The sequence below is a fragment of the Oncorhynchus mykiss genome, chromosome 30 (assembly GCF_013265735.2).
Source record: "Oncorhynchus mykiss isolate Arlee chromosome 30, USDA_OmykA_1.1, whole genome shotgun sequence".
Classification (NCBI taxonomy): domain Eukaryota; kingdom Metazoa; phylum Chordata; class Actinopteri; order Salmoniformes; family Salmonidae; genus Oncorhynchus; species Oncorhynchus mykiss.
In genome coordinates this window covers 45,954,979-45,982,622 of record NC_050570.1, presented here as the reverse complement: position 1 = coordinate 45,982,622, position 27,644 = coordinate 45,954,979, and the positions used below count along the sequence as shown (strand labels likewise).

The following is a 27,644-nucleotide window of genomic DNA, read 5'->3' as shown; positions in this document are numbered from 1 at the left end:
TGTTCTGTATTATGTCATGTTTCGTATGGACCACAGGAAGAGTAGCTGCTGCTTTTGTGCCAGCTACTGGGAATCCTAATAAAACACCAAATTACCAATACCAAAGCTATGGATGTCATTCCAAAGCAATTTACTTTGACCGCGCAAAGCAGAAACACATTTCACTGGGAACACATTCATTTGAAAATAACTGGATAAAAAATAAGTAGGCTACTAATGTTCTCGTTACGGAAAGATCACACGCCCCCTCTGACAAAACAGTTTCACAGTGTTACAGTAGCCACGCAAATTGCCTTGCCAAGTGATTAACCCTCTTTTCACATGGCTACAAAACGAGGCTAAACTGTGGTAGCAAAGTGTTGCCTCGCATTCCAGATTATGTCTGACTGCACAGACTGACCTTGCTGCTGAATGGGAAAATAGTAATGAATGGACACCATTCGTATAGGCTTTACTGCTCGAGTTGACAAGAGGACAGCAGAACTCACCTTGCCGCAGACGAATAAAGTAGGTGTCTTTTCCATGGCAGTCCCGGGCCGATACAAGTGTCAAATCCAACCAGTTTACCTGGCTACCGGTGGTAGTCGTACGTATCTCCTGGTTAGGAATTTAACGAACAACGCAGTTTAGAATTTATCAGACGGGAAACGTTAACCAACCATCCGTAAGCACGCTGCGTTGAGCAGACTATTTCAGAAACGGAGTAAATGAGCTCTTAATACTCTGGTTTTCCACTATGGACATTTTAGCACCGTTCTCGTTCCGCTGCTACGACCGGGAAACGTAACAGACAGCAATACTACATAGGCCCCTCTCCTTTACAGTATGGGTGCGTGCAGTATGCAGCCAAGAGAGTTTTTATCAAAATGTCTACTGCTCTCTACAGGGCAATGTCAAAGCTGCAGTTCAACACTATAGCTCTAGCACAATCCTATAGATCAGCGTTTCCCAAACTAGGTTTTGTTTTTTGCCCTAGCACTACACAGCTGATTAAAATAATCAAAGTTTGGTGATGAGTTGGTTATTTTAATTAGCTGTGTAGCGCTTGGGGAAAAAACGAAATGTGCACCCAGGGGGAGCCCAGGACGGAGTTTGTGAAACCCTGCTATAGAGCACAAATGCTTGTTGAAATATGTACAGTGACACTAAATGTTCTATTTTTAAAGGTCCAATGCAGCTGTTTTTATCTCAATATCAAATCATTTCTCGGTAACAATTAAGTACATTACTGTAAAATATATATATATGTTAAACTGGTCAACAAGAAATAAAAATAACTTCTTAGCAGAGAGCAATTTTTCAAGCAAGACTTTTGCTAGGACTGTCTTGGGAGTGGGGAGGAGAAAACTGAAAGTTAGCTGTTATTGGCTGAGAAATTTGGATCTCTCTTTCTTATTTGGGTATTAACTAATTAATTGCCTGGCGATATCACCAGGGTGTGCCAAAATGCCATCCCACCAAAACAGGCTGCAATTTCAGGTGGTCTTTTCAAACAGCTCTTACACTAAAAGGGTATTATCTTAATTTTCACAATTGTGGAAATATATATAAAACACAGGAAATCAAGTTTTTCCATTGCCTTTAAATAAACAATAGTATGACAGGGTAGGAAACAAAAAGTTGGTCAGTGTTTCCAAAGGGACCTTTATTAGTGGGGAATATTTAAAATGGTATAAAATCATGCCCTTACAGTGTACACCTGTCCAGATGAGTGCTTTGTCCCTAAAGGTCATGTGTAGGCTAAACTGTGCTGTGAACATTTGTGGTGTGGCCCACTGTTTGTTTATTTGTTTCAGTAGTTTGTTTAAATATGACAATATCCAAATGTTTGTTTAATCTCAGTTACGGATCCCGTAGTCAACTCTTCACTGTTAACGTTGAGACTGGTGTTTTGCGGGTACTATTCAATGAAGCTGCCAGTTGAGGACTTGTGAGGCGTCTGTTTCTGAAACTAGACACTCTAATGTACTTGTCCTCTTGCTCATTTGTGCAACGGGGCCTCCCACTCCTCTTTCTATTCTGGTTAGAGACAATTTTCGCTGTTCTATGAAGGGAGTTGTACACAGCGTTGTACCAGATCTTCAGTTTCTTGGCAATTTCTCATATGGTATAGCCTTCATTTCTCAGAACAAGAATAGACTGACGAGTTTCAGAAGAAAGTACTTTGTTTCTGGCCATTTTGAGCCTGTATTCAAACCCACAAACGCTGATGATTCTATCCAACTTATTATGTGACTTGGTAAGAAGAAAAAAATACTACTGAACTTATTTAGGTTTGCCATAATAAAAGTGTTGAATACTTATTGACTCAAGCTTAAATTTTTTATTAATTCGTAATCATTTCCAAAAACATAATTTATTGCAATAATACATCTGTATGTTGACACACATGGTCAATTGACAGAACATAAAAAGAGCCTTTGACAACAAGTACTGTTCACATGTAATAAATAAAGTAATAAATTAACAAATGCATCACAACAAAAGACTGGTCAAATTTGGATTAAATTACACACACATACTGTACTTACGCACAGACACAAACACACTCACTCTTACAGGCACACACAGAAGCAATGCTTATTCATCTTATTCATCCACAATCTTCAAGTTTGTTTTGAGATGAACAACAATACTGATATATATTACTCAATTAAAGTCAATAGAATGATTTGAAATAATTAATGATATACTGTATTTAATATATACTATGTACAGAAAATAAATAATATAAGGGTGGAGGGAAATACAGTTACACCCGAAACGACACTTCTCACTTCCACTACACTGTATACTGTATGTTATCATCTGAATATTCAAAATATTTTGATGACTTGCGCTTCATATGAATCTATGTGTATATATAATACATATATCATGTTTTCAAGACTGATATATCTACTGGTCTGAATAAATATAGATAGCAAGACAGATACACAGTACTGTAAATACAGAATGCTAAAACATACATGGCTAAATATACGCACAATACACAAGACAGCACTTTGCAATCCATATTGCGTTTCATACAGATAACATATTGGAACAGTGCTATTTTCAATAGGTTTCTGTAATGTGATATGTCGATAGTGTCAGGTGGATGGATGATGACGACAGTTGCCACTGAAACATGCATGGGTGAGAGGGGACGACTTCTTCTCCCTCTCGGATTGGTTGGATGAGAATGGATGACGAACAGAGGACGTCCTTCTCTCCTCCTTTTGCCTCTTGGTCAGACGCTCCTCCAGCTCTAGTCGAACGTGTAGCTGCGGTCATTGCGGTCGGTGTGTTCTCTGGAGAGACAGTCGTGTGGAGAGATGAGAATAAGACTGATTCAGACTCCTTTAGGTGACAATGATTTATCAGTGTCCCCAACCTTAAACACCTGACGTATCATAAACCACATCCTTCTGTACTACAGCATGTACTCACACAACAACAAAAAAGACAAAGTAATGTTGAACAGGATATGCTATAAAACAAGAAGAGAACCATAATGGTGAACTATATCTTTTAACAGTAATTTTAGCACTTTAATTACCTTTCTAATATACGGTAATTGTGTAGAATGTCTATTCAAAAGGAAAGCAAAGACTTCTTGTAAACAATTTGTAAAAAAACAACAACAGCAATCTAGGACAGGGGAGCACAACTCAGGCCCTAGGGTTCTGCAGTCTTGCTGCTTTTGTTTTTCCCTGGTACTTGATGTCACAGATTCCCAGGTAGAAGTCGGTCTGTAGTTCAAAGGGCTTGAGGACTGAGGCTATGCACCCCTGATATGGAATAAGTGGTGTCCATTGTCAGAGACTATCACAGCAGGGACATATCAGCCACTAAATCTGGACAATATGTCATGGCAGGTCATAACATAGGGAGAGAATGATCATAAGGTTGTCTTATGTAATGTTTTTATTACATCGACATGATTGAGGCACAGGAGTGGCAGGTACGTCATGCATATAAATCTTCAGTAACAACCTCCTAATGCATTCATTATAATGACATAAAACATGTTATAAAATGTCTTCACAGCTGATGTCAGTTTACCTAAACAATAGCTTCTTTAATGACAAGTTTTAAATCAGTTTCCATAAGCTGATATATTTGACCGCAACTGTATATGCTTGATATGTCATTTGTTTGATAATGTGATCATTGAAATGTAGAATTTGGTTGCTCATAGCACAAGTTTGTCCGAGGGTATTCCTCGTAAATGGGTATGTAAATAGATACAGGAACGATCTCAGAAGTGCCAGCAGGGCCTTCTAGAGTTCTAAAACATTGGTATCCTTGTAATAAAGCTGAATGAGGGAAGCTATTCCCTAAAGCTAGAGGAGGTAGCTAGGGAAGCTAGTTAAATGTCTGGGTAGCTAGCCTCATAGCTAGCCTCGTAGCTTCTACTGATGGCCTTACCCTCAGCGACAGCTTAAATTCGGATGTGCTTGGCGTCATCCAACCTGGTGATGACAAAATGAGATCACACCGGTCAACGACTGATACCTTGCATTGGCAGCCAGTGGGCAAGTAAAGTGATAGTATGACAACTTTATTCATAGCCCTCTTCAAGAACATGAATAAGCATGATACAGTCTTTCATGTTCATAGGATCCCATTTGTGTCAGTCAAATAAGTAATACTGATGTCCTAGTACTACTACTGTACTAATTATACTACTAGTAATATAGTAAATTGTGTTTTTTTTACTTTAGCCTTAGATATGTGCCTGTTATTGTGTATCCTTGTTGTAAAATTCACAGAGATAGAAATGGAGTAATGGATATGTAGAAGAGGAAGGCAGGGTTATAAAGTCAAAGCAAGGAAGTGATTGGGTGGCTGTGATTGAGTCGCATGCAGGCAGGGTGAAGGATGATTGCGTGGGTGGGTAAGGGGGAGGGGTTGGGGAGTACTTACGCCCCCTCGTCTCTAAGAAGCTGCAGGAACTTAGTGACTCTGTACTCCACATCCATCTGGAGGAAGGAAGCAGGAAACCAAAGATTAACACCAGTGGTTTACAGAAGAAGAAGAAGAAGAAGACACACCTTGATAGTGCAAATATGTGGCATTATGCAGGCTCTACCGTATAAAACCGTTTGCACCACTTCTTGAGGCATGAGACCTTTCTAGCGACCATAGCTACTGGATGACGCTTGTGGTCGACTGTTCTGCAGCTGAACGATGATGAGGAGGAGGAGTGCTGATTGCCACTGACCTGCAGAGACATTTCGATTAGCATCAGGAGCTTCTTGATGCCAATCCAGACCCTCTTTCCCTTGACGTGCTGGCCGATGGTGACCCGCTCTGCATCCGTGAAGCTTCCCAGTAGCTACAAAGGATACAATGACAATGAGTAAACAAATGGCACACAAGCAAGACAGTAGCATTAGCTACTAAAATACTTAATCAATATTTACATTGTGTGTGTGTGTCTGTGTGTGTGTGTTCACTTGTTTGTTTTTGTGTGTGAGTGTGTGTGCGTACCTCTAGGGCTTCCACCAGGTGTTCTCCAGTAGAGATGTTGGGGACGTGGATGGTGGTACTGAAGGCGTCCAGCATCTCCATCTCCTGCAGCACCTCCTTACGGCTGGTGGTTCCAATGATCAACAACTTACGGCCCTTGTAGGCAGAGTAAAGCACAGACAGAGTTACACACACGTACATGCACATGCACATACTTATACGCATAGACACACAGACAGATGTAAATAAACACATTAATATAACTCAACACCTGCATTAAGTAATGCAACCATACCAGTGTTGAACTGAACAGTGAACACTCACTTTAGGAGGAGTCTTCTTCAGCAGCACCAGCAGGGCCTGGAGAACCATGTTGGAGAAGCGAGGTCCAATGGGAACGTAGTCTAAAGGAGTGGAGCACAAAGAAATCAGAACAGTACTTCAGACAGGACCCACTAGTGTTGCTGCTGATTCCTTCAGGATTGAAGACTGGGTCTTGGCTCTAGATGCAGTGTTTTGTTTATCTGCAGCATCATTAGAAAGTTTAGAAGAGATACGAGTTTGTTGCTCCACTAGAGATGGAATTATGAGGTCCACTAGACTAAAAGGAGAATGAGGTTTCAGAGGAATGAGGAGGTAGAGAATCACCTAGGAGACGCTCAATGTCATCCACCACCACACAGCTCAGCTGAGACTTGTAGGCATCCTCGAAGATCTGAGGGAAGGAAGGCAGGGGATACAGAGTTAAATAACACAAAAAGACAGTATAATAATAAAATACAGTAGGTATTGGCAATAATCTCTTTCTTCTGCTCTTAGTTGTTATCGATACATCAGATAGGAAAAGAGGGAGACTGATAAACTGGAGAGAAGTAGCTAGTAAAGAGAGAGGGGGACCCAGGGATCGAACCACCAACTCTATGGGGCAATGCGTGGTCCAAAGTCAGCAGTGCCACAACTAGTCTACCATTCAACCAGATTCTGGCACAGTGGCCATCTCTTTCTATAAGCATGGTGCCAGCCTTACAAAGACATTAGAGTCAAAACACTTAATAAAACTGCAGGAGCATTCAACAGTATGCAGGTATCAATCTTTCTTTCATGGTGCACATCCACCTTCTTGATAGCCAGGCACTTGGAGTTTTCGGAGAAACCGATCATCTTGTCTGGGGAACAGATCTTGATGAAGGGGAACTCTGAGCTCTCCGAGATTTGGGCAGCCAGGGCCGTCTTTCCACTGTGAGGGGATCCTAAGAGGACAGATGGACAAATAAAGACTGTTAGAGAGAGAAGGGGGGGGCTGTTTTTCAACTGTGTGTGTGCTTAAGTGTGTGAGCTCCACCTGCATGTGCCTACGCTCTCTTGCATGTGTATATGTGTGTTCGCTCACACGTGTTTGTGTGTATGTGTGTGTGGTCAGGCCTACCCTCCAGTAGCACGGCCACCAGTGGTGTGCGGTCGCTGTTCTTGGTCTGCTGCACGAGCAGCTCCCCGTCATCCAGCACACGGGTCACAGGGTCGCCCCACTTGATGATGCCGTTCATGATGTAGCTGGCGTAATCCTCCTGGTTGGAACCAAATGCCTGGGGGAGGAAGAGGGGGAGGATGAGGATAAAGAGGAGGGGGAGTGGGCAGAACTTTTTAGGATTGGAATGATAGTCAATCTCAAATGACACCCTATTCACTTTGTCTACTGTCCTACGTGAATACACATATAGTAGAGAGATACTTACTGGTTTAATGTCATTGTTCAGGGAGCCCATGAAGTCGCTTCTGGTGACCTGCAGCTTCTCGGCTCTCTCTGTGTCCACCTCCACTGTGGCTGTGGCCTGGAACCACAGAAATAAATATCAGTCTGATCTGACTGTGATATACAGTAGACTTAACAAAGGACAGAGTTATGGCAGAGATTAATAAAAGCCCCTAAAAGCACATTGCTAAGGGGTGGAGTCTAACCATGCCATGTGTGTTCAAAGATGTCAATTGGATAGTCTAAGCCAGGTATTCCCAGACTGGGGTACGCGCAATGCCATCGGGGTTCACCAAATAAAAATGTAATTCACTTTTTATTTTTTATAAAAAAATATATAATTAAAATAATTAAATATATATATACACACACACATTTTTAAACAGTCAATTTATATTTTCCAACAGGGCTATACATTTGTTTTTTCCTCGCCTGAGTAGCCTCGTTTCACTGCCAAAAATAAAATTAAACCATCTAGTGTCCGGCGAAATAACAACACAATATCAAATACAGGTAGCCTAATCAAATAATTAACATCCAATCACTTTAACCATTACTCTCTCGCGGGAATTCCACTAACGGTCCGTATGTATCCAAACGCAACTGCTGTTCATTCCGTTTTTTCCAAAATTGATAAATGGTTAAAAAAAAATGTAAGGTCCGGGTCCATAGAGACACATACCAGCGCTACTGGTATTACTGCTACTACCAGCAGTACTATACCTGCACCTGTCGACAACACAAGTTGTTCTGCTTCCACGAGCACATACAATAGCGGCATCAGAAATTCTACATTTGTTGTTATCCCAGCTAGCATGGAAACTGACAGTTGTGAATCTGATACAGCCAAAGAGTTACTGCCCCCTTACCCGGGAAAGCACCGAACAACAGACAGGGACGTTGGACCATCGAAGAGGTGCAAATATGAACTACATTGATTTGGGGTTCACTTATATTGGGAGTAGTGCCTTTCCTCGCCCACAGTGTGTTATATGTGCAAAAGTACTATCTCACAACTCGATGAAACCTTCACTCTTGCGCAGACATTTAGAAACAAAACATGCCATTTTGAATAATAAGCCACAGGAGGTTCTTGAGCGAGAATTAAGATGACTTTCTAGTAGTAAGACATGTATAATAGCAACAGATACCATTAATAAGAAGGGGCAAGAAGCGTCTTATATAGTGAGCTACCTAGTGGCTAGGACAGGCAAAACACATGCTATTGTGGAGGACTTCATTCTTCCTGCTGCTGCGGATATGACTGGGATATTGCTGGAGGAAAAAGTCCAAAAAGCTATACAGACAATGCCTTCATCAAACAACACTGTTTCACAACGCATCAGTGACATGGCAGGAGATGTTTTGAAACAATTACTGCTTCGCATACAAGCCAGTGAATTCTATGCGTTACAGCTGGATGAGTCAACAGACTTGGCGCGCCTGGCACAGCTCCTGGTATATGGGAGACATAGTGGAGTGGTAACGAGTGTGCAAGCAGTTGCTTCCGATGCCAATTGGGTACACTGCAGCATACACCGAGAGGCTCTTGCTGCCAAGAGAATGCCTGATAGCTTGAAAAACGTTTTGGACACTACAGTGAAAATGGTTAACTTTATTAAAGCAAGGCCCCTGAACTCTTGTGTATTTTTCATTGAGAGACAAGCTTAAAGTTTTCTTTGCTGACCATAATTTTCACTTTTCTGACCGCTTGCATGATGACAAGATTCTCACACGACTGGCCTATCTCCTGAATGATCTGAATCTAGGATTACAGGGACTTTCTGCAACTATATTCAATGTGTTTGGACAAAATTGAGGCTGTGATTAATACGTTGGAGCTCTTCTCTGTCTGCATTAACAACGACAACACACAGGTCTTTCCATCATTGTATGATTTTTTGTGTGCAAATCAACTCAAGCTTATGGACAATGTCAAATGATATATAGCGAAGCACCTGAGTGAGTTGGGTATGCAATTACGCAGGTACTTTCCCGAAACGGTTGGCACAAACAACTGAATTCACTATCCCTTTCATGCCCTGCCTCCAGTCCACTAACCGATATCTGAACAAGAGAGCCTCATCGAAATTGCAACAAGCGGTTTTGTGAAAATTGAATTTAATCAGTTATGTGCATCCTTTCAAGCACACCCTTCTCATTAACCTGTGGTTATTCCCAATTTTCGATGAACAAATAAGATTTAAGATGGTTAAATAAAAGAGAAAAATTATTGATTATTATTAATTGTGCCCTGGCCCTATAAGAGCTCTTTGTCACATCCCACGAGCCGGGTTGTGACAAAAACTCATTCTTATGTTTAATAAATGTGTAGTATGTGTGTAGCAGGCTTAGAATGAGGGCAAAAAAACAACATTTGATAGTGCGCTGACCCTGGTGCTAGAGGGGGTACACAGCTGGAGGTTGAATGTTTGAAGGGGTACGGGACTATAAAAAGTTTGGGAACCACTGGTCTAAGCGTGTCATGGATGTTCATGTTTGTTGATTGGTTGGACTCTAACCTTAATGTGGCGGTTCATGGCTGTTGATTGGGCAGCTCTGACCAGTCCCTCCAGTTCAGCACCACTGTAGTTCTTGGTCCCGGCAGCCAGCTCCTTCACGTCCACATCAGGAGCCAGCAGGCCGAAGTCACGCATCTTATTAGTGTGAATGTTGAGAATCTGAACACGCCCCTTCTCATCCGGAAGACCTGAGAGGGAGGGAGGGAAGGAAGAATGAAAGTGGTAAAGATGCATTCAGGGAGGTAGAGAGGTCACTACAATAATACAAAAAAGGGTGGTGGAACATACGAAAAGGAACAACCCAGGAAATAAAGGAGAAGGCACAGAGATATGCTCCCGAGTGGCGCAGTGGTCTAAGACACTGCATCTCAGTGCAAGAGGCATCACTGCAGTACCTGGTTTGATTCCTGGCTGCATCACATCCAGCTGTGATTGGGAGTCCCATAGGATGGCGCACAATTGGCCCAGCGTCGTCTGGGTTTGGCCAGGGTAGGCCATCATTGTAAATAAGAATCTGTTCTTAACTGACTTGCCTAGTTGAATAAAGGTTCAATTAAAAATAATTACCGATCTCCATCTTGACCTCAAACCTGCCAGGCCTCATCAAAGCATCATCTATCAGGTCAGGCCTGTTGGTCATCCCTGTGGGAAAAATAAATGGTGTAAGGTGGATATAAATATAAAGATGGAGTTACTAGTTAAACCAGAGTCATGTATTCATCTCTGGTGCTATGTGAGGCTTAATGTAAGATTGGTATCTATACCTCAAATTACATCTATAAAAACTGACACCTGTTCAGCAAAGTTCAACAACTATAACAGGTATTCTATTATAGGACAGCGTACCACTACCTACAGTACCTATGACCAGTATGTTATATGTTATATTTTTCCCAGACCCTGGGAAAAAACTCCTCCCTCTGCAACTGGATCCTGGACTTCCTGGCGGGCAGCCCCCAGGTGGTAAGTGTAGGTAACAACACATCTGCCCCACACTGATCCTCAACACAGGGGCCCCTCGGGGGTGCGTGCTCAGTCCCCTCCTGTACTCCCTGTTCACTCATGACTGCACGTCCAGGCACGACTCCAACACCATCATTAAGTTTGCTGATCACACATCAGTGGTAGGCCTCATCACCGACAAGACAGCCTATATGGAGGAGGTCAGAGACCTGGCCATGGGGTGCCAGGACAACAACCTCTCCCTCAACGTGATCAAGACTAAGGAGATGATTGAGGACTACAGGAAAAAGAGGACAGAGCACGCCCCCATTCTCATCGACAGGGCTGTAATGGAGCAGGTTGAGAACTTCATGTTCCTTGGTGTCCACATCACCAAGCACACCAAGACAGTTGTGAAGAGGGCACGACAAAATATATTCCCCCTCAGGAGACTGAAAAGATTTGGCATGGGTCCTCAGATCCTCAATAGGTTCTACAGCTGAACCATCGAGAGCATGCTGACTAGTTGCATCACTATCTGGTATGGCAACTGCTCGGCCTGCGACCACAAGGCACTACAGAGGGTAGTGCGTACGGCCCAGTACATCACTGGGGCCAAGCTTTCTGCCATCCAGAACCTCTATACCAGGCGGTGTCAGAGGAAGGCCCTAACAATTCTCAAAGACTCCAGCCACCCTAGTCAAAGACTGTTCTCTCTGATACCACATGGCAAGTGGTACCGAAGCACCAAGTCTAAATCCAAGAGGCTTCTTAACAGCTTCTATCCCCATGCCATAAGACTCCTGGACATCTAATCAAAAGGCCACCCAGACTATTTGCATTGCTATTGTTAGGTCGACATCTGTTTTATTTGGCGCATGTGACTAATACAATTTGATTTGATTTATAGGACAGTGTACCACTAACTATTTATGACCAGTATGTTACAGAAGAGTGTACTACTACCTACTGTTACGCCCGGTGTGATTTGGGTGGGCATTCTATGTTTTCTATTTCTTTGTTTTTGGGCGAGTGTGGTTCCCAATCAGAGGCAGCTGTCTATCGTTGTCTCTGATTGGGAATCATACTTAGGCAGCCTTTTTCCCCACCTAATATTGTTGGTAATTATTTATTTTTTCTGTGCTCCACGGTTGCGTCACAGTCGGTTTCTGTTTACCTGTTTTTTTTGTGAAAGTTTCACTTTATTAAAAGATGTGGAATTACATGCACGCTGCGCCTTGGCTCATCTATGACAGGGAGTTTGAAGACAGTGAACGTGACACCTACCTATGACCAGGATGTTGTTGAGCTGCTCTACTCCGTCTATCTTGGACAGCAGCTGGTTGACCACCGTGTCGTGGACTCCTGTACTGCCCTGCCCAGTACCTCTCTGCTTACAGATGGCATCCAGCTCATCAAAGATGATTATGTGCAGACCACTGTTAGCACCCAGCTAGGATGACAGAAGAGAGGGGAGAGTAGGCAGAGTGGATGACGAGAAAGAGAGAGAGACAGTCAGTCATGCATGGACGTATAACATTTGTTTGTGATTTTCTCATTGTGGATGGACAAGGATTCGCTAGAGCGCGATGGGACAAGGACATCCTGGCCGGCCAAACCCTCCCCTAACCCGGACGACACTGGGTCAATTGTGTGTCGCCCTCATGGGTCTCCCGGGCCATAGCCGGCTATCGAACCCCGGGCTGTAGTGACGCCTCAAACACTGCAATGCAGTGCCTTAGAACGCTGCACCACTCAGGAGGCCGTGGATAGATATTTTAGTTTGATTAATAACTTGTGGTCATCAAAAAAAAGATGGCGGCTGGCCACTCACCCTCTTCTGCTCCTCTTCTGCATCTGCGAAGAGCTTGCGGATGTTGGCCTCAGACTCTCCCACAAACTTGTTGAGGATCTCAGGGCCGTTGACGATCTTGGGTTCGCGGGAGTTGAGCATCTTGCCAATCTGCCTGGCCATCAGAGTCTTACCACAACCAGGAGGCCCGAAGAGAAGGATTCCCTTCACGTGCTTACAACCTAGGGCGCATTGGAACAATGTCTATCGACCAACGTTTCTCAGTCAATCTCTGAATTTTTGAAAGCACAGCATGCTCCAGTTGTGTACACAGACAATTTAGTTTATGACAAATGATCACTAGGAGGCACTGTGAGACGCCATTGTTGCACATACATTTGTTCTGCCAATACCGCGGCTCGACCTTACTTTTTGTGCCCGCACTGTAGGTAGTACTGCATGATCTAACTAAGACTATGGAGTGGGGAGCCTTACCCATCTGTTCCACGATGTCAGGAGGGAAGACACGAGAGGCGAAGGCTCGGCGGAAGATGTCAGAGAACTCTTTGTCCAGACCACCAATGCCCATGCGCTCAAAGTTCCAGTCCGGGTTGATGATGGACTGACGCTGTTCTTTGGTCTTGGCCTTGCCTAGTGGGCAAAGAGGAATTGAATACAACGTTATTTAAAATGCATTAAAAACATACTCAAATAGACATCACAATGAAAACTGTAACAATGGATAAAGAATGGTTATTTTCCCATGGTTGCAGGATTTGATCAATCTTGGTCAATTTGGTCTCAAAATGTATTTTGACAAATCAAATAAAAAATTGAATCAGAGTTTATTGCTTGCTTAGACAGATTTGCAGACATTATAACAGGTGCAAGTAAATGCTTGTGTTTATAGCTCCAACAGTGCAGTAATACCTAGCAATGACAATGAAAAAAATAAATCAACAACACACATTATCCAGAAAAATTAAGGAATTAATAAATATCAGAACGAGCAATGTCAGCGACAGGGACTCCAGATACTCAACTCGTCTATAGAAGGCCAATATTCATTCATTCTTAATCAGAACAACAGTTTTCAGCTTTGCTAACATAATTGCAAAGGGTTTTCTAATGATCAATTAGTCTTTTAAAATTATAATCTTGGATTAGCTAACACAATGTGCCATTGGAACACAGGAGTGATTGTTGCTGATAATGGGCCTCTACGCCTATGTAGAAATCACCTACCAGCTACAATAGTCATTTACAACATTAACAATGTCTACACTGTATTTCTGATCAATTTGATGTTATTTCAATGGACAAAAAAATGTGCTTTTATTTAAAAAACAAGAACATTTCTAAGTGACCCCAAACTTTTGAACGGTAGTGTATATATCTGAATAGAAAGAGTGTGTACAGCAGTAGTTATATAGGATGAGACATGACTACAATACAGTATATACATATAAAGTGGGTAAAACGGTATGTAAACATTATTAAAATGACCAGTGTCCAATGACTATCTACTGTATGTATATAAGGTGCAGAGTAGAATACCGGGTGGTAGTTGACTAGAACAGTGACTAAGGCTATTGGTGACTGTTAAACAGTCTGATGGCCTAGAGATAGGAGTTGTTTTTCAGTCTCTCAGTCCCAGATTTGATGCACCTGTTGTCACTCCCTGGCCATAGAGAGGCTTTTTATTCTCTATTTTGGTTAGGCCAGGGTGACACTAGGGTGGGCATTCTATGTTATTATTTCTATGTTTTTGTATTTCTTTGTTTATGGCCGTGTATGGTTCTCAATCAGGGACAGCTGTCTGTCGTTGTCTCTGATTGAGAACCATACTTAGGTAGCTCTTGCCCACATGGGTTTTGTGGATAGTTGCTTTCTGTTTTGTACCTGACGGAGCTGTTTCGGTTGTTCTTTTTGTTACTTTGTATTTAGTGTTCAGTTCAATTTAATAAATGACGAACATGTACAGTGCCTTGCGAAAGTATTCGGCCCCCTTGAACTTTGTGACCTTTTGCCACATTTCAGGCTTCAAACATGAAGATTTAAAACTGTATTTTTTTGTGAAGAATCAACAACAAGTGGGACACAATCATGAAGTGGAACGACATTTATTGGATATTTCAAACTTTTTTAACAAATCAAAAACTGAAAAATTGGGTGTGCAAAATTATTCAGCCCCTTTAATTTCAGTGCAGCAAACTCTCTCCAGAAGTTCAGTGAGGATCTCTGAATGATCCAATGTTGACCTAAATGACTAATGATAATAAATACAATCCACCTGTGTGTAATCAAGTCTCCGTATAAATGCACCTGCACTGTGATAGTCTCAGAGGTCCGTTAAAAGCGCAGAGAGCATCATGAAGAACAAGGAACACACCAGGCAGGTCCGAGATACTGTTGTGAAGAAGTTTAAAGCCGGATTTGGATACAAAAATATTTCCCAAGCTTTAAACATCCCAAGGAGCACCGTGCAAGCGATAATATTGAAATGGAAGGAGTATCAGACCACTGCAAATCTACCAAGACCTGGCCGTCCCTCTAAACTTTCAGCTCATACAAGGAGAAGACTGATCAGAGATGCAGCCAAGAGGCCCATGATCACTCTGGATGAACTGCAGAGATCTACAGCTGAGGTGGGAGACTCTGTCCATAGGACAACAATCAGTCGTATATTGCACAAATCTGGCCTTTATGGAAGAGTGGCAAGAAGAAAGCCATTTCTTAAAGATATCCATAAAAAGTGTAGTTTAAAGTTTGCCGCAAGCCACCTGGGAGACACACCAAACATGTGGAAGAAGGTGCTCTGGTCAGATGAAACCAAAATTGAACTTTTTGGCAACAATGCAAAACGTTATGTTTGGCGTAAAAGCAACACAGCTGAACACACCATCCCCACTGTCAAACATGGTGGTGGCAGCATCATGGTTTGGGCCTGCTTTTCTTCAGCAGGGACAGGGAAGATGGTTAAATTTGATGGGAAGATGGATGGAGCCAAATACAGGACCATTCTGGAAGAAAACCTGATGGAGTCTGCAAAAGACCTGAGACTGGGACGGAGATTTGTCTTCCAAAAAGACAATGATCCAAAACATAAAGCAAAATCTACAATGGAATGGTTCAAAAATAAACATATCCAGGTGTTAGAATGGCCAAGTCAAAGTCCAGACCTGAATCCAATCGAGAATCTGTGGAAAGAACTGAAAACTGCTGTTCACAAATGCTCTCCATCCAACCTCACTGAGCTTGAGCTGTTTTGCAAGGAGGAATGGGAAAAAAATTGATTCTCTCGATGTGCAAAACTGATAGAGACATACCCCAAGCAACTTACAGCTGTAATCGCAGCAAAAGGTGACGCTACAAAGTATTAACTTAAGGGGGCTGAATAATTTTGCACGCCCAATTTTTCAGGTTTTGATTTGTTAAAAAAGTTTGAAATATCCAATAAATGTCGTTCCACTTCATGATTGTGTCCCACTTGTTGATTCTTCACAAAAAAATACAGTTTTATATCTTTATGTTTGAAGCCTGAAATGTGTCAAAAGGTCACAAAGTTCAAGGGGGCCGAATACTTTCGCAAGGCACTGTACCACGCTGCGCTTTGGTCCTCACCTTCTTCCACCAACGGCCGTTACAGAATTACCCACCACAAGAAGACCAAGCAGCGTGCGCCAACCTGGAGGAGGAGTTCGACCGGGGAGGAAAGAATGGTAGAGGGCAAGACCCGGTCACTGAAGCCCGAGAGGCAACCCCCAAAATATTTTTTGCGGTCGAGACCGCCAGTGCGAGACCGCCAGTGCGCCTCCACGGCCCTGTGTATCTGGTACCTCGGCCAAGGAAGAGGCCGCCTGTATGTCTCCCCAGCCTGGTGAGTCCTGTGCCTGCTCCCAGAACCCAAGTCTCCCTCCTGTCCGGAGCTGCCAGAGCCGCCCTCCTGTCCGGAGCTGCCAGAGTCGCCCGTCTGTCCGGAGCTGCCAGAGCCGCCCGTCTGTCCGGAGCTGCCAGAGCCGCCCGTCTGTCCGGAGCTGCCAGAGCCGCCCGTCTGTCCGGAGCTGCCAGAGCCGCCCGTCTGTCCGGAGCTGCCAGAGCCGCCCGTCTGTCCGGAGCTGCCAGAGTCTTCAGTCCGGGGCCCGCTCCAGAGGCACCACCTAAGTGGGCCAAGACTGAGGTGGAGCGGGGTCCACGTCCCGGACCCTCCCCTTTAGAGTCAGGTTTTGCAGCCGGAGTCCGCACCTTTGGGGGGGTACTGTCACGCCCTGGCCATAGAGAGGCTTTTTATTCTCTATTTTGGTTTGGTCAGGGTGTTATTTGGGTGGGCATTCTATGTTCTTTTTTCTATGTTTCTAGCCTTTCTAGCCAAAACCTGTGTTTTGTGGATAATTATTTTTCCGTGTGTGTTTGTGTGTACCTCGGTTGCATCAGGTTCTTTGCTGTTTACCTGTTTGTTTTTTGGTTGTTTCGGTTTTACTTTCATAAAAAAATGTGGAACTACATGCACGCTGCGCCTTGGTCGATTTATTACAGGGAGTTTGAGGATAGCGAGCGTGACACCAGTACTGTCTCCGCCGTCTGTAGACGTCCTGGAACGCAGGCAGTGTGCCCCGGGGCGATGCGTTGGGCGGACCACACCACCCTCTGGACAGTGCAATTGCCCTTCTAGATGTTGATACTGCCTGACAGGATGCTCTCAATGGTGCATCTACAGAAAATCGTAAGGGAAAAGCTTAATTTCTTCAGCATCCTGAGGTTGAAGAGACACTGTTGCACCTTCATCACCACGATGTCTGTGTGAATGTACCTATTCGGATTTCAGTGATGAGCATGCAGAGAAACTTAAAGCTTTTTACCCTATCCACTGCGACCCTGACGTGTGGATGGGGCCGTGCTCTCTTCTGTAATCCACAATCAGCTCCTTCGTTTTCTTGACGTTGAGGGCGCTCACCTCCTCCCTGTAGGCTGTCTCATCGTTGTTGGTAATCAGGCCTACCAATGTTGTCATCATGAAACTTGGAGTTGGAGACGTGCGTGGCCAGGCAGTAATGGATGAACAAGGAGTACAGGAGGGGCTGAGCATGCACGCCTGTGTTGAGGATCAACATGGCAGAGGTGTTGGTTCCTACCTTCACCACTTGGGGTCGACCCCTTCAGGAAGTCCAGGACCCAGTTGCACAGGGAGAACCATGGCCCTGAGCTTAGTGATTTTTGTTGAAGGCTGAGTTGTAGTCGATGAACAACATTCTTACATAGGTATTTCTCTTGTCCAGGTGGGATAGGGCAGTGTGCAGTGCAATGGCGATTGTGTTGTCCATGGATCTGTTGCGGCGATATGAGAATTATAGTGACTCTAGGGTGTTGGGTAAGGTGGCGGTGATATGGTCCTTAACTAGCCTCTCAAAGTCATTTAGTTCAGTTCCGTTCGCTTTCTTGGATACAGAGGTGCCCGTATCGGCAGCTCAATGTTGTTTTCCTCTAAATGGGCGAAGAAGGTGTTTATTTCATCCGGGAGTCAGGTTTCGGTGTCCGCGATCTGGATGGCTTTCCCTTCATAATCTGTGATTGTCTGGAGTCCCTGACACATTTGTCTCGTGTCTGAGCCATTGAATTGCGAAGCCACTTTGTACCTGTACTATCATTTTACTTCTTTGATTGCTTTACGGAGGTAGTAGTTGGTCTGTTTGTACACGTCCATGTTCCAAGTCACCTTGCCATGGATAACTGCGGTGGTTCGCGCTTTCAATTTTGCACAACTACTTCATTCTATCCACAGTTTTGGGATAAGTTCTAATCGTCACAGTGGGAAGACCATCCTCCATGCACTTCCTGATGAACCCCGTCAGTGTATACGTAGATACTACAGTATTTTCAGAGGCAACCCAGAACATTTCACAGTCAAACAAACAATCTTGAAGCATAGATTCCGATTTGTCAGACCAACGTTGAACAGTCCTTACCACAGGAGTTGCTGCCTATAGGTGGGGAGTTCAAGTTGCTGCCTATAGGTGGGGAGGAGCAGAATAGAGGCGTGATCTGATTTGCCGAAGGGAGGGCGGGGGAGGGCCTTGTAGCCATCCCGGAAGGGAGAGTAGCAATGATCCAGGGTCCATGTTGTACGTGTAGCACAAACGTGTTGCTCGAATTTCGGTAGCGTTTCCTCAGATTTCCTTTATTAAAGTCCCCAACTACAATAAATGGATAAGCTTTTTCCAGTTTGCACATAGTCCAATGTAGTTCAAGGTAGTTAATGACACAGAAGATGGCTATCCCATGGACATGGCTATCCCATGGACACAGAGTATTCAGACCCCACATTTTGTTACAGCCTGTAACGGTATTCGTCGTCTGAAGAAGAGGACTCATCAGACCAAAGCGCGGCGTGGTAAGTGCTCATGCTTTCTTTGTTAAAACTGAACACAAAAATAACAAAGAGAATAACCGAAACAGTCCTGAAAGGTGCAAAACACTAAACAGAAATGAACTACCCACAAAAACCCTGTGGCAAAAAGCTACCTAAGTATGGTTCCCAATCAGAGACAACGATGGACAGCTGTCCCTGATTGAGAACCATACCCGGCCAAAACAAAAAAATACAAAAACATAGAAAAAAGAACAGAATGCCCACCCAAATAACACCCTGACCAAACCAAAATAGAGACATTAAAAGCTCTAAGGTCAGGGCGAGACACAGCCTTATTCTAAAATGTATTAAATTGCTTTTTCCCTCATCAAGCTACACACAATACCTCATAATGACAAAAACAATTAAATATAACATTTTCAGACCATTTACTCAGTACTTTGTTGAAGCACCTTTGGCAGCGATTACAGCCTCGAGTGGTCTTGAGTGTGACGCTACAAGCTTGGCACATCTGTTTTTGGGGAGTTTCTCCCATTCTTCTCTGCAGATTCTCTCAAGCTCTGTCAGGTTTGATGGGGAGCGTCGTTGCACAGCTATTTTCAGGTCTCTCCAGAGATGTTTGATGGGTTCAAGTCCGGGCTCTGGCTGGGCCACACAGAGACTTGACCCGAAGCCACTCCTGCATTTTCTTGGCTGTGTGCTTTGCGTCGTTGTCCTGTTGGAAGGTGAACCTTCTCCCCAGTCTGAGGCCCTGAGCTCTCTCTCATCAATCAGGTTTTCATCAAGGATTTCTGTATTTTGCTACTTTAATCTTTCCCTCAATCCTTATTAGTCTCCCAGTCCCTGCTGCTGAAAAACATTCCCACAGCATGATACTGCCACCACCACGCTTCACTGTAGGGATGGTGCTAGGTTTCCTCCAGATGTGATGCTTGGCATTTCATCAGACCAGATAATCTTGTTTCTCAAGGCCTGAGAGTCCTTTGGGTGCCTTTTGGCAAACTCCAAGCCGGCTGTCATGTTCCTTTTACTGAGGAGTGGCTTCTGTCTGGCCACTCTACCATAAAGGCCTGATTGGTGGAGTGCTGCAGAGATAGTTGTCCTTCTGGAATGTACTCCCATCGCCACAGAGCAACTCTGGAGCTCTGTCCGAATGACCATCAGGTTCTTGGTCACCTCCCTGACCAAGGCCCTTCTCCCCCGATCGCTCAGTTTGGCTGGGAGGCCAGCTCTAGGAAGAGTCTTGGTGGTTTCAAACTTCTTCCATTTAAGAATGACAGAGGCCACTTTGCTGCAGAAATGTGTTGGTACCCTTCTCCAGATCTGTGCCTCGACACAATCCCGTCTCTGAGCTTTACGGACAATTCCTTCGACCTCATGGCTTGGTTTTTGCTCTGACATGCACTGTCAACTGTCGGACCTTATATAGACATGTGTGTGCCTTTCCAAATCATGGCCAATCAATTGAATTTACCGCAGGTGGACTCCAATCGAGTTTCAGAAACATCTCAAGGATAATCAATGGAAACATTATGCACCTGAGTTCAATCATAAATGTAAACATTTTCTAAAAAAATGTTTTTGTTTTGTCATTATGGGGTATTTTGTTTGTGGATTGCCGAGGGGAAAACATTATTTTATCAATTTTAGAATAAGGCTGTAAAGTAACAAAATGTGGAAAAGGGGAAGGGGTCTGAATACTTTCCGAGTGCACTGTTTGTTTGAATTTGAACGGTGCAGAAAGATGTGCCTGTTGTGGTGCCATCTTATGTAATAGTTCTAGGAACAGTACCAGTCAAAAGTTTAGACACACCTACTCATTCAAGAGTTTTTCTTTAGTTTTACTATTTTCAACATTGTAGAATAATAGTGAAGACATCAAATCTAATAACACATGAAATCATGTAGTTCGCAAAAAAAGTGTTCAAAAATATATTTAATATTTTAGATTCTTCAAATTATCCACCTTTTGCCTTGATGACAGCTTTTCACACTCTTGACATTCTCTCAACCAGCTTCACCTGGAATGCTTTTCCAACAGTCTTGAAGGTGTTCCCACATATGCTGAGCACTTGTTGGATTTTTCCTTCACTCTGCTGTCCAACTCATTCCAAACCATCTCAATTGGGTTGAGGTCAGGTGATTGTGGAGGCCAGGTCATCTGATGCAGCACTCCATCACTCTCTTTCTTGGTCAAATATCCCTTACACAGCCTGGAGGTGTGTTGGGTCATTGTCCTGTTGAAAAACAAATTATTGTCCCTCAAAACGCAAACCATATGCTGTGTTAGCCATGCTGGTTAAGTGTGCCTTGAATTCTAAATAAATCACAGACAGTGTCACCAGCAAAGTACCCCCACACCACACCTCCTCCTCCGTGCTTCACGGTGGGAACCACACATGCGGAAATCATCCGTTCACCTACTCTGCGTCTCACAAAGACACAACGGTGGGAACCAAAAATCTCAAATGTGAACTTTGCCATCAAGGCAAAGGGTGGCTACATTGAAGAATCTCAAATATAAAATATATTTTGATTTGTTTAGCACTTTTTTGGTTACGACATGATTCCATATGTATTATTTCATAGTTTTGATGTCTTCACTATCATTCTACAATGTAGAAAATAGTAAAAAAATTATGAAAAAGCCTTGAATGAATAGGTGTATCCTCCTACATAATCTACCTGTATTCTGTATGGACTCCTCTGCAACTTACCAACTAATGTGAGGGAGGAGCTCTCCGCTTTCTCGAAAACCACCTGGCTGTTCCCCACCAGCAGGCCAATGTCAATCTAAGGGAAACAGGAATTATTACCAACTACTGATTATTACAAATAACTGTTCCAAATAAACACGTACAAATCTGCAGAGTTCCCTTTGGACTTCGACTAGCACTCTTGCAGCATGTTCTCTCGTCAAACAGAGACCACATTCGAAATGAAGGGGCAGGTGAAAGCATGGGCGCCACCACTTGGCGTTCACCTGTCCAGTCATTTCTAATCATTAATTACTTAAAGGAAGCGGGGGTAATTCCGACGAGCCCATATCATGAAGGGTTGAGTTGTTACAGCAGTAGGTCAATGGTAACTCTGGGTACCTTCTGCTTCTTGCCTGATGCTGGCTCCCCCTTGAGGATGCTGGCGTCCATGGCCTCAATGTCTTTGATCACCAGCCCAAAGAGCTTGTCGCAGAAACTAAACACCATCTGTAGGGAGGAAGGGATGAGTAGGAGGATGAGACGAGAGAGGATGAGAGAAGAGAGGAAGGCTGTGTTAGGTTGCATTCCAATTCTCCCAAGTGTGCACTCCTACCCACATCTAAAATCATTTGATTGATGTAAGCCATCAGTCTTTTCCCTTGTAACTCCAGGGAAGGGAAGTGTGCAGGAAATGTGGGAAGAGTTGTGACTGGCTGTAGTGTTTGTTGTTCTGACTGACCTGCTGGGTGACAGAGAAGCCCTGGTTGTTGAACTGCTGGATGAACTCGCTGGCCATCTTGTCTGAGTCGTAGGGGCTGGTGTCTGTGCTCTTCTTCTGGAGGAAGTCAATCTCTATAGTCATGGCACCGATGCACTGCTGAGACTTGTCAAAGTTGTAGTTGGCCACTATGAGGGGAGAGGACTCATGTCAGATATGTTTCTAGTATCATATAATTTCTACTCTCAGAAATACTGTACTGTCAAAAATTAGATAGGTACTGTATGTTAAGGTGAGCTATGGGCTGTGGTCAAGATGTGAAGGTACAGTATATTAGGGACTGTGCAGGGTGCAGTGCAAATGAGGGCAATATCTTTGCGCTATGGTCATAGTTTTAGTTTCCTCAGACTCATCAAAGAAATGGAGTGAATTACCTTCCACCTCCTGTCCAATGGACAGACCGGCCCATTTCCTCTGAGACAGAAAGAAAGAAGAGAGATAAGTAAGCCAATAATTGCAGGGAGCAGAGAGAAGAGGGGCATGTATGCTTAAAATATTAGAATTTTAGCTTTGCAGAAATTCATTAAGATTATAAATGGGTCTACTGTACAATACATTGACAATTCAATATAATATACAGTGTGTTTTTTTTAACCTGTGGCAGACTGAAAGCGATAGTGCCAGGGACTATGGCATGGTGGGTTTTTGTGGTGAACACAAACTTGTGAGTTGGCGTAGTCTTCACAGTCACATGTCTGTAGAGAGAGGGTTAGAGAGACTCATGGACATTGTTCCATATATACAGGCAACAAAATTACCTCAATAGAATATCATATTTACAACTGCTTTTTTTTTTTTTACATTACAGCTATTCTGCTAATGATTTTTTTGAATTATTGTTAGAGTATAGTTTGTAGTATGAAATCAGAAAAATACATTACTTCACAGCAAAAACTGTGCACTAATTATATGACTAAGATTCAGCCGTGGTCTGAATTTTTTCTTGAGGGGATCGTTGGGGGACCGGAACATAACAATTTGTATGTTTGACTATTATTATGTGTTGGAATACTTGGGAGCAGATTTCCCAATTTCCAGGTGTTTTTACAGTATTTTATGTCCAACAGTGAAAAAATATATTTGAACAAGCTCAGAAAACTGCCAGTTGGGGAACCCTGATGTAGTGTGATTTTCCAGACTACAGAGGGCTATGCTGTATAGGATGATTACTCACTGTCCAGACTGCAGATCTTTCTCGCTCACCACAGCACAGTTTGTCAACGATAGGTCATCTGTCGGGCATCGTGCCGCTTGCATCGTCTGCAGGAGAGAGAGAGAGAAGTTGAAGGGGAGATATTACTCTAGTAGTTGAGCGGTGACGCAGCATTTCCTTTCCATTTTCCAAAGGAAAACTCATTTTACATTTAGTAGCATCATCATGGAACTTAGGTTACACAACCACGATGGCCTTCTTGGAAGTCATCAAAAGTCATTAAGAAACATCCAGTTAAATTCTGGTAGTTCACACTATGGTGTGAGGGTATATAACGAACCATTCAACTTTGTAGCAATGCAACAGTATACTGTAGATATGTCACATAATTTCTATGGGTGGAACATTGATCATGTTTAGTTTCTCTGCAAATTCAACATATTTCAACTCATAGGCAACATCAATGTTTGTCCAACATCACAAGATAGTCAAATATAGATATAAACCAGCCTTGAAACAGACAATGCAAGAGAGCAGCAAAAGACAGCAGATACAGCTAGCTAGCTAGTTAGTTTATTTGTTTGGATCTATTCCAGTCGTTACAAGACTATGAATGAATGAATGAATGAATGACATACAAAATACAATGAAACCAAAGACATTCAAAACACAAAATATAAATACAAAAGAACACTTCTTTCTCAGTTGTGGTAACTTATCTGAACACAATTCTTGTTGAGAAGTTTCTACATTCTTATGTCAGATTATTGCACGGATTTACCACATTGGCATTCTCTTACATAGCTCTGTTCACACAATTCACTGAGTGAAAAGGTTACAGAGTGAAAAGATGAAGAGATTTTCAGGGCACTGAATCTGTCATAATGTACCAAGGAAACTATGCAGTACTTAGCCTTCCCTTTGGTACACAGGACAAACCTATAAACACTGTTAGTAAAAGAGAAAAAATGAGAAAAAGCAAGAGCATGTTGTTCCAATAGTCATGACGACAAATACACTTTTCAGACCAAGACAGAAAGATCTGGATGATGATGCAACATTCATTCCAGCTTTTAAGACACATCAGGGGAGATAGAGAGTTGATCTTGGGTTCCTCATCTCAAGACTAGTCTAGACCATTTAAAAACAGTCTTGGTCTGGGCCACTGCCAGAGGTCTGGGTCTGGGCTGATGGTCTATGATGACACCATGGTCTTTGTAGATTAACCCTAACCCTAACTCATGTTGTCAAGATGCATCTTTGAATACCATCTTGTCAGTTATATGGCCATGTATGAGTGAAATAACACACAAGTCCAACACTCGCTGCCTTACTTCTCTAATGTCAGAGCCAAGTGGGACTAAAATAACAACTGGTTTGGTCTGGGTCTGTATAGGTTGTATCTTCCTCTGGGTGTCATAAGGTGTGGTCTTAGTCTGGGTCTTGAGGGCCATAAGGAGGAGACAAATCGCCATTAATTTCAGTTAGATTTTATACAATCATATACGTTGTTGTGAAAGTTCCCTGTGAAGAATGCATGCCATAGTCATCTCTGATTTTGCTCACTCATAGACACAGGCTTGCCATGTACGCTTGCTTGTCTGACATTTGAGCGGTGGCGGCTGCGGGGCGGAGAGTGAAGAGCAAGGGCAGCGGGTGTTGGGAGTCGTAATGTTTGGGAGCAAGGGGAATGCTTGGGTTGTGGCAAGTAATATAGAGGTGCGTATTGCACTGCAGTGCTGGCACACTGCCCTGCTCCATTTCTAAAATCATCACATGCAGTCTAGTCTACCCCTTCATCTACCATACCGCCAGCGCTCGCTCAGCCAGAAGAAAAGTAAATAGGCTAAAGCTTTTCTGTTTGACCCCGGTCCAAGAGTAGGTCTAAACATTATTAGTGAAACTGCAGTATAGGAGTAATGGATGATAATTCATTGTTTGTGCACTCAGGCAAATATATTCCCTCTCTGCATTGCAACTCAGTCAATGGATTTGCAATGGCAGATGAAATATGTATCATATGTATATAGTTTCTCCTGAGACAGTCACTACCAGGGGTGAGAGCAGCGGCAGTGGCAGCAGGGGGGAAGCCTCCGTAAAGACTTTGGGAGTTGACGAGGCGGATAAAGCTACTTTCAATAAAGCCGACTGACTGTCCAATTAAGCTATTAGACGTATAGCGGGTGGCGTGGGAGTTCATACATGAGGAAATGACTTACATACATACCTTGAAAAATATTACGACCTGGGGGCCAACGTACGCAAGCAAAGAGGGAGGGGAAGAGGAGGACATAAGACAGAGAATTGAGACAGCCAGGACCACTGTCTGTCAGAGAGCTGAAGCAGCATCGGGTGCATTGATTCACAATCGAAGGAATACCACCTTGACAGTGGCAAGTGGCAAGCGCATGCAGAACGGGGCAGAGTTGGGGTCATTCTTATCATTTCACTCACTTTAGTTTTGTTCTAGTCCTGAACTACACCAAAACATGGGCACATTTTGACATCAGTGAATTTATACTGCCCAAATAAATTGTTCTGTGGCTAGTCTTGTTTTTGAAATGTGAATTTTCAGCAAGTTAAGCGCCTATTATAAATATACCCCAAATCTGGTAGTATTGTCATTTGTCAGCCATATATGCTTTACAGTCTTTACGTTGTAAATAGAAAATATTGTCTTAATGTGAGAACTAATGTGAATTTTCATGAGGCAGAAATCTTTTGTATTTTTGGTGATCTTATGTGGTGAATGGATGGAACCCCAGGGTTACTGTCATGTATGGCTGATTCAAATGGTAATAGGAGCTGTAGCATGCACAAACAAGCAAGACATTGCATGGTTTTGAAAATGTACAAAGAATAAATCCCTTCACATAAATACCTTAACTTAATGCATTTAATGAGACACCATTTGAATTAAAAGTAGTCACGCCCCACAAACTAGATTGTATTCAAAACATATATTACAAATGGCTCATTGGTGGTGCTATGCGCAATTCTGGACTAAGAATAAAGGGTGTTCAGTGATCCGTCTTCTGATTGCGGTATAAATACACACGCACACCCACACCCGCACGCACACGCACACACACGCACACACAATCCTAAATCTTGATGCCCCACCCAGCCCTGCGGTCTTGTAGGACAGAACACTCCAGGCTTTTTCTCCTGCCTTATTTCAGGAATCCCTTTTCAATATTCTATCAGCTGGAGTCCTGGGGGAGGTATCCATTCAGATGTCTGTGCTGGAGATAAATATGTATGGATGCAGCCATTAGGAGGAGCCATTCACCTCTGCCTCTAGCCCTCTAGTACATCAGGCTTGCCTATGGGTAGGCCTAACGATGTATACAGTAGAAACATAATTAAACTGAGTATAGAAAACATTTAGGACACCTGCTATTTCCATGCCATAGACTGACCAGGTGAATCCAGGTGAAACTTAGGATCACTTATTGATGTCACCTGTTAAATCCACTCCAATCAGTGTAGATGAAGGGGAGGAGAAAGGTTCAATAATTATTTTTAAGCCTTGAGACAATTGAGACATGGATGTGCCATTCAAAGGGTGAATGGGCAAGACAAAAGATTTAAGTGCCCTTGAACGGGGTATGGTAGTAGGTGCCAGGCACTCCAGTTTGTGTCAAGAACTGTGACGCTGCTGGGTTTATCACGCTCAACAGTTTTCCGTATGTATCAAGAATGGTCTAACACCCAAAGGACATCAAGACAACTTGACACAACTGTGGGAAGCATTGGCGACAATATGGGCCAGCATCCCTGTGGAACACTTTCAACACCTTGTAGAGTCCATCCTTTGATGAATTGAGGCTGTTCTGAGGACAAATGGCGGGTGATACTCAATGTTAGGAAGGTGTTCCTAATGTTTGGTATACTCAGTGTATTTTAATATACTGTAAATGCCTATGGGCCTATATGTCATGTTTACAAAACCACATTATTTATGCAATATTTCAAATGAGGTGTTACTTTTTCCATGGTAGTTTGACAATCTTAACAAAAGACAATGTCTACTAATCAGTTATTTTCATAATGGCACCAGAAATAGTGCATACACAATCTATTTCACAAATTTATTTGGGATCAGTTCTCCCAACACCAATCTTTACATGAAACCATTGTAACCGAGTCAACAAGAAGGCCATAGGTCAGATTTTGAAGGG

The 27,644-nt window shown here is 43.1% G+C and overlaps 1 protein-coding gene across 3 annotated transcripts in view; it reads right to left on the bottom strand.

Annotated features, from left to right (window-relative positions):
• Window positions 1–2,303: 2,303 nt before the first annotated feature.
• The window catches only part of LOC110521932 (vesicle-fusing ATPase), a 45,077-nt gene continuing 19,736 nt past the window's right edge, over window positions 2,304–27,644 (bottom strand). The window contains exons 2-23 of one of the 3 annotated variants that reach the window (XM_021599907.2): window positions 25,688–25,705; window positions 23,482–23,567; window positions 22,903–23,002; window positions 22,682–22,721; window positions 22,269–22,435; window positions 21,929–22,036; window positions 21,548–21,623; window positions 12,959–13,114; window positions 12,506–12,705; window positions 11,959–12,124; window positions 10,297–10,371; window positions 9,730–9,917; window positions 7,191–7,286; window positions 6,884–7,040; window positions 6,574–6,707; window positions 6,106–6,172; window positions 5,782–5,861; window positions 5,479–5,613; window positions 5,210–5,323; window positions 4,912–4,967; window positions 4,414–4,457; window positions 2,304–3,293 (exon numbers count right to left, since the gene is read on the bottom strand). In XM_021599907.2, the coding sequence (XP_021455582.1) occupies window positions 4,427–4,457; window positions 4,912–4,967; window positions 5,210–5,323; window positions 5,479–5,613; window positions 5,782–5,861; window positions 6,106–6,172; window positions 6,574–6,707; window positions 6,884–7,040; window positions 7,191–7,286; window positions 9,730–9,917; window positions 10,297–10,371; window positions 11,959–12,124; window positions 12,506–12,705; window positions 12,959–13,114; window positions 21,548–21,623; window positions 21,929–22,036; window positions 22,269–22,435; window positions 22,682–22,721; window positions 22,903–23,002; window positions 23,482–23,567; window positions 25,688–25,705 (2,250 nt within the window). In that variant the 3' untranslated portion in view covers window positions 2,304–3,293; window positions 4,414–4,426. The remainder of the gene's footprint in view (window positions 3,294–4,413; window positions 4,458–4,911; window positions 4,968–5,209; window positions 5,324–5,478; window positions 5,614–5,781; window positions 5,862–6,105; window positions 6,173–6,573; window positions 6,708–6,883; window positions 7,041–7,190; window positions 7,287–9,729; window positions 9,918–10,296; window positions 10,372–11,958; window positions 12,125–12,505; window positions 12,706–12,958; window positions 13,115–21,547; window positions 21,624–21,928; window positions 22,037–22,268; window positions 22,436–22,681; window positions 22,722–22,902; window positions 23,003–23,481; window positions 23,568–25,687; window positions 25,706–27,644) is intronic. The other 2 variants (XM_021599906.2, XM_021599908.2) reach the window with 2 other exon arrangements.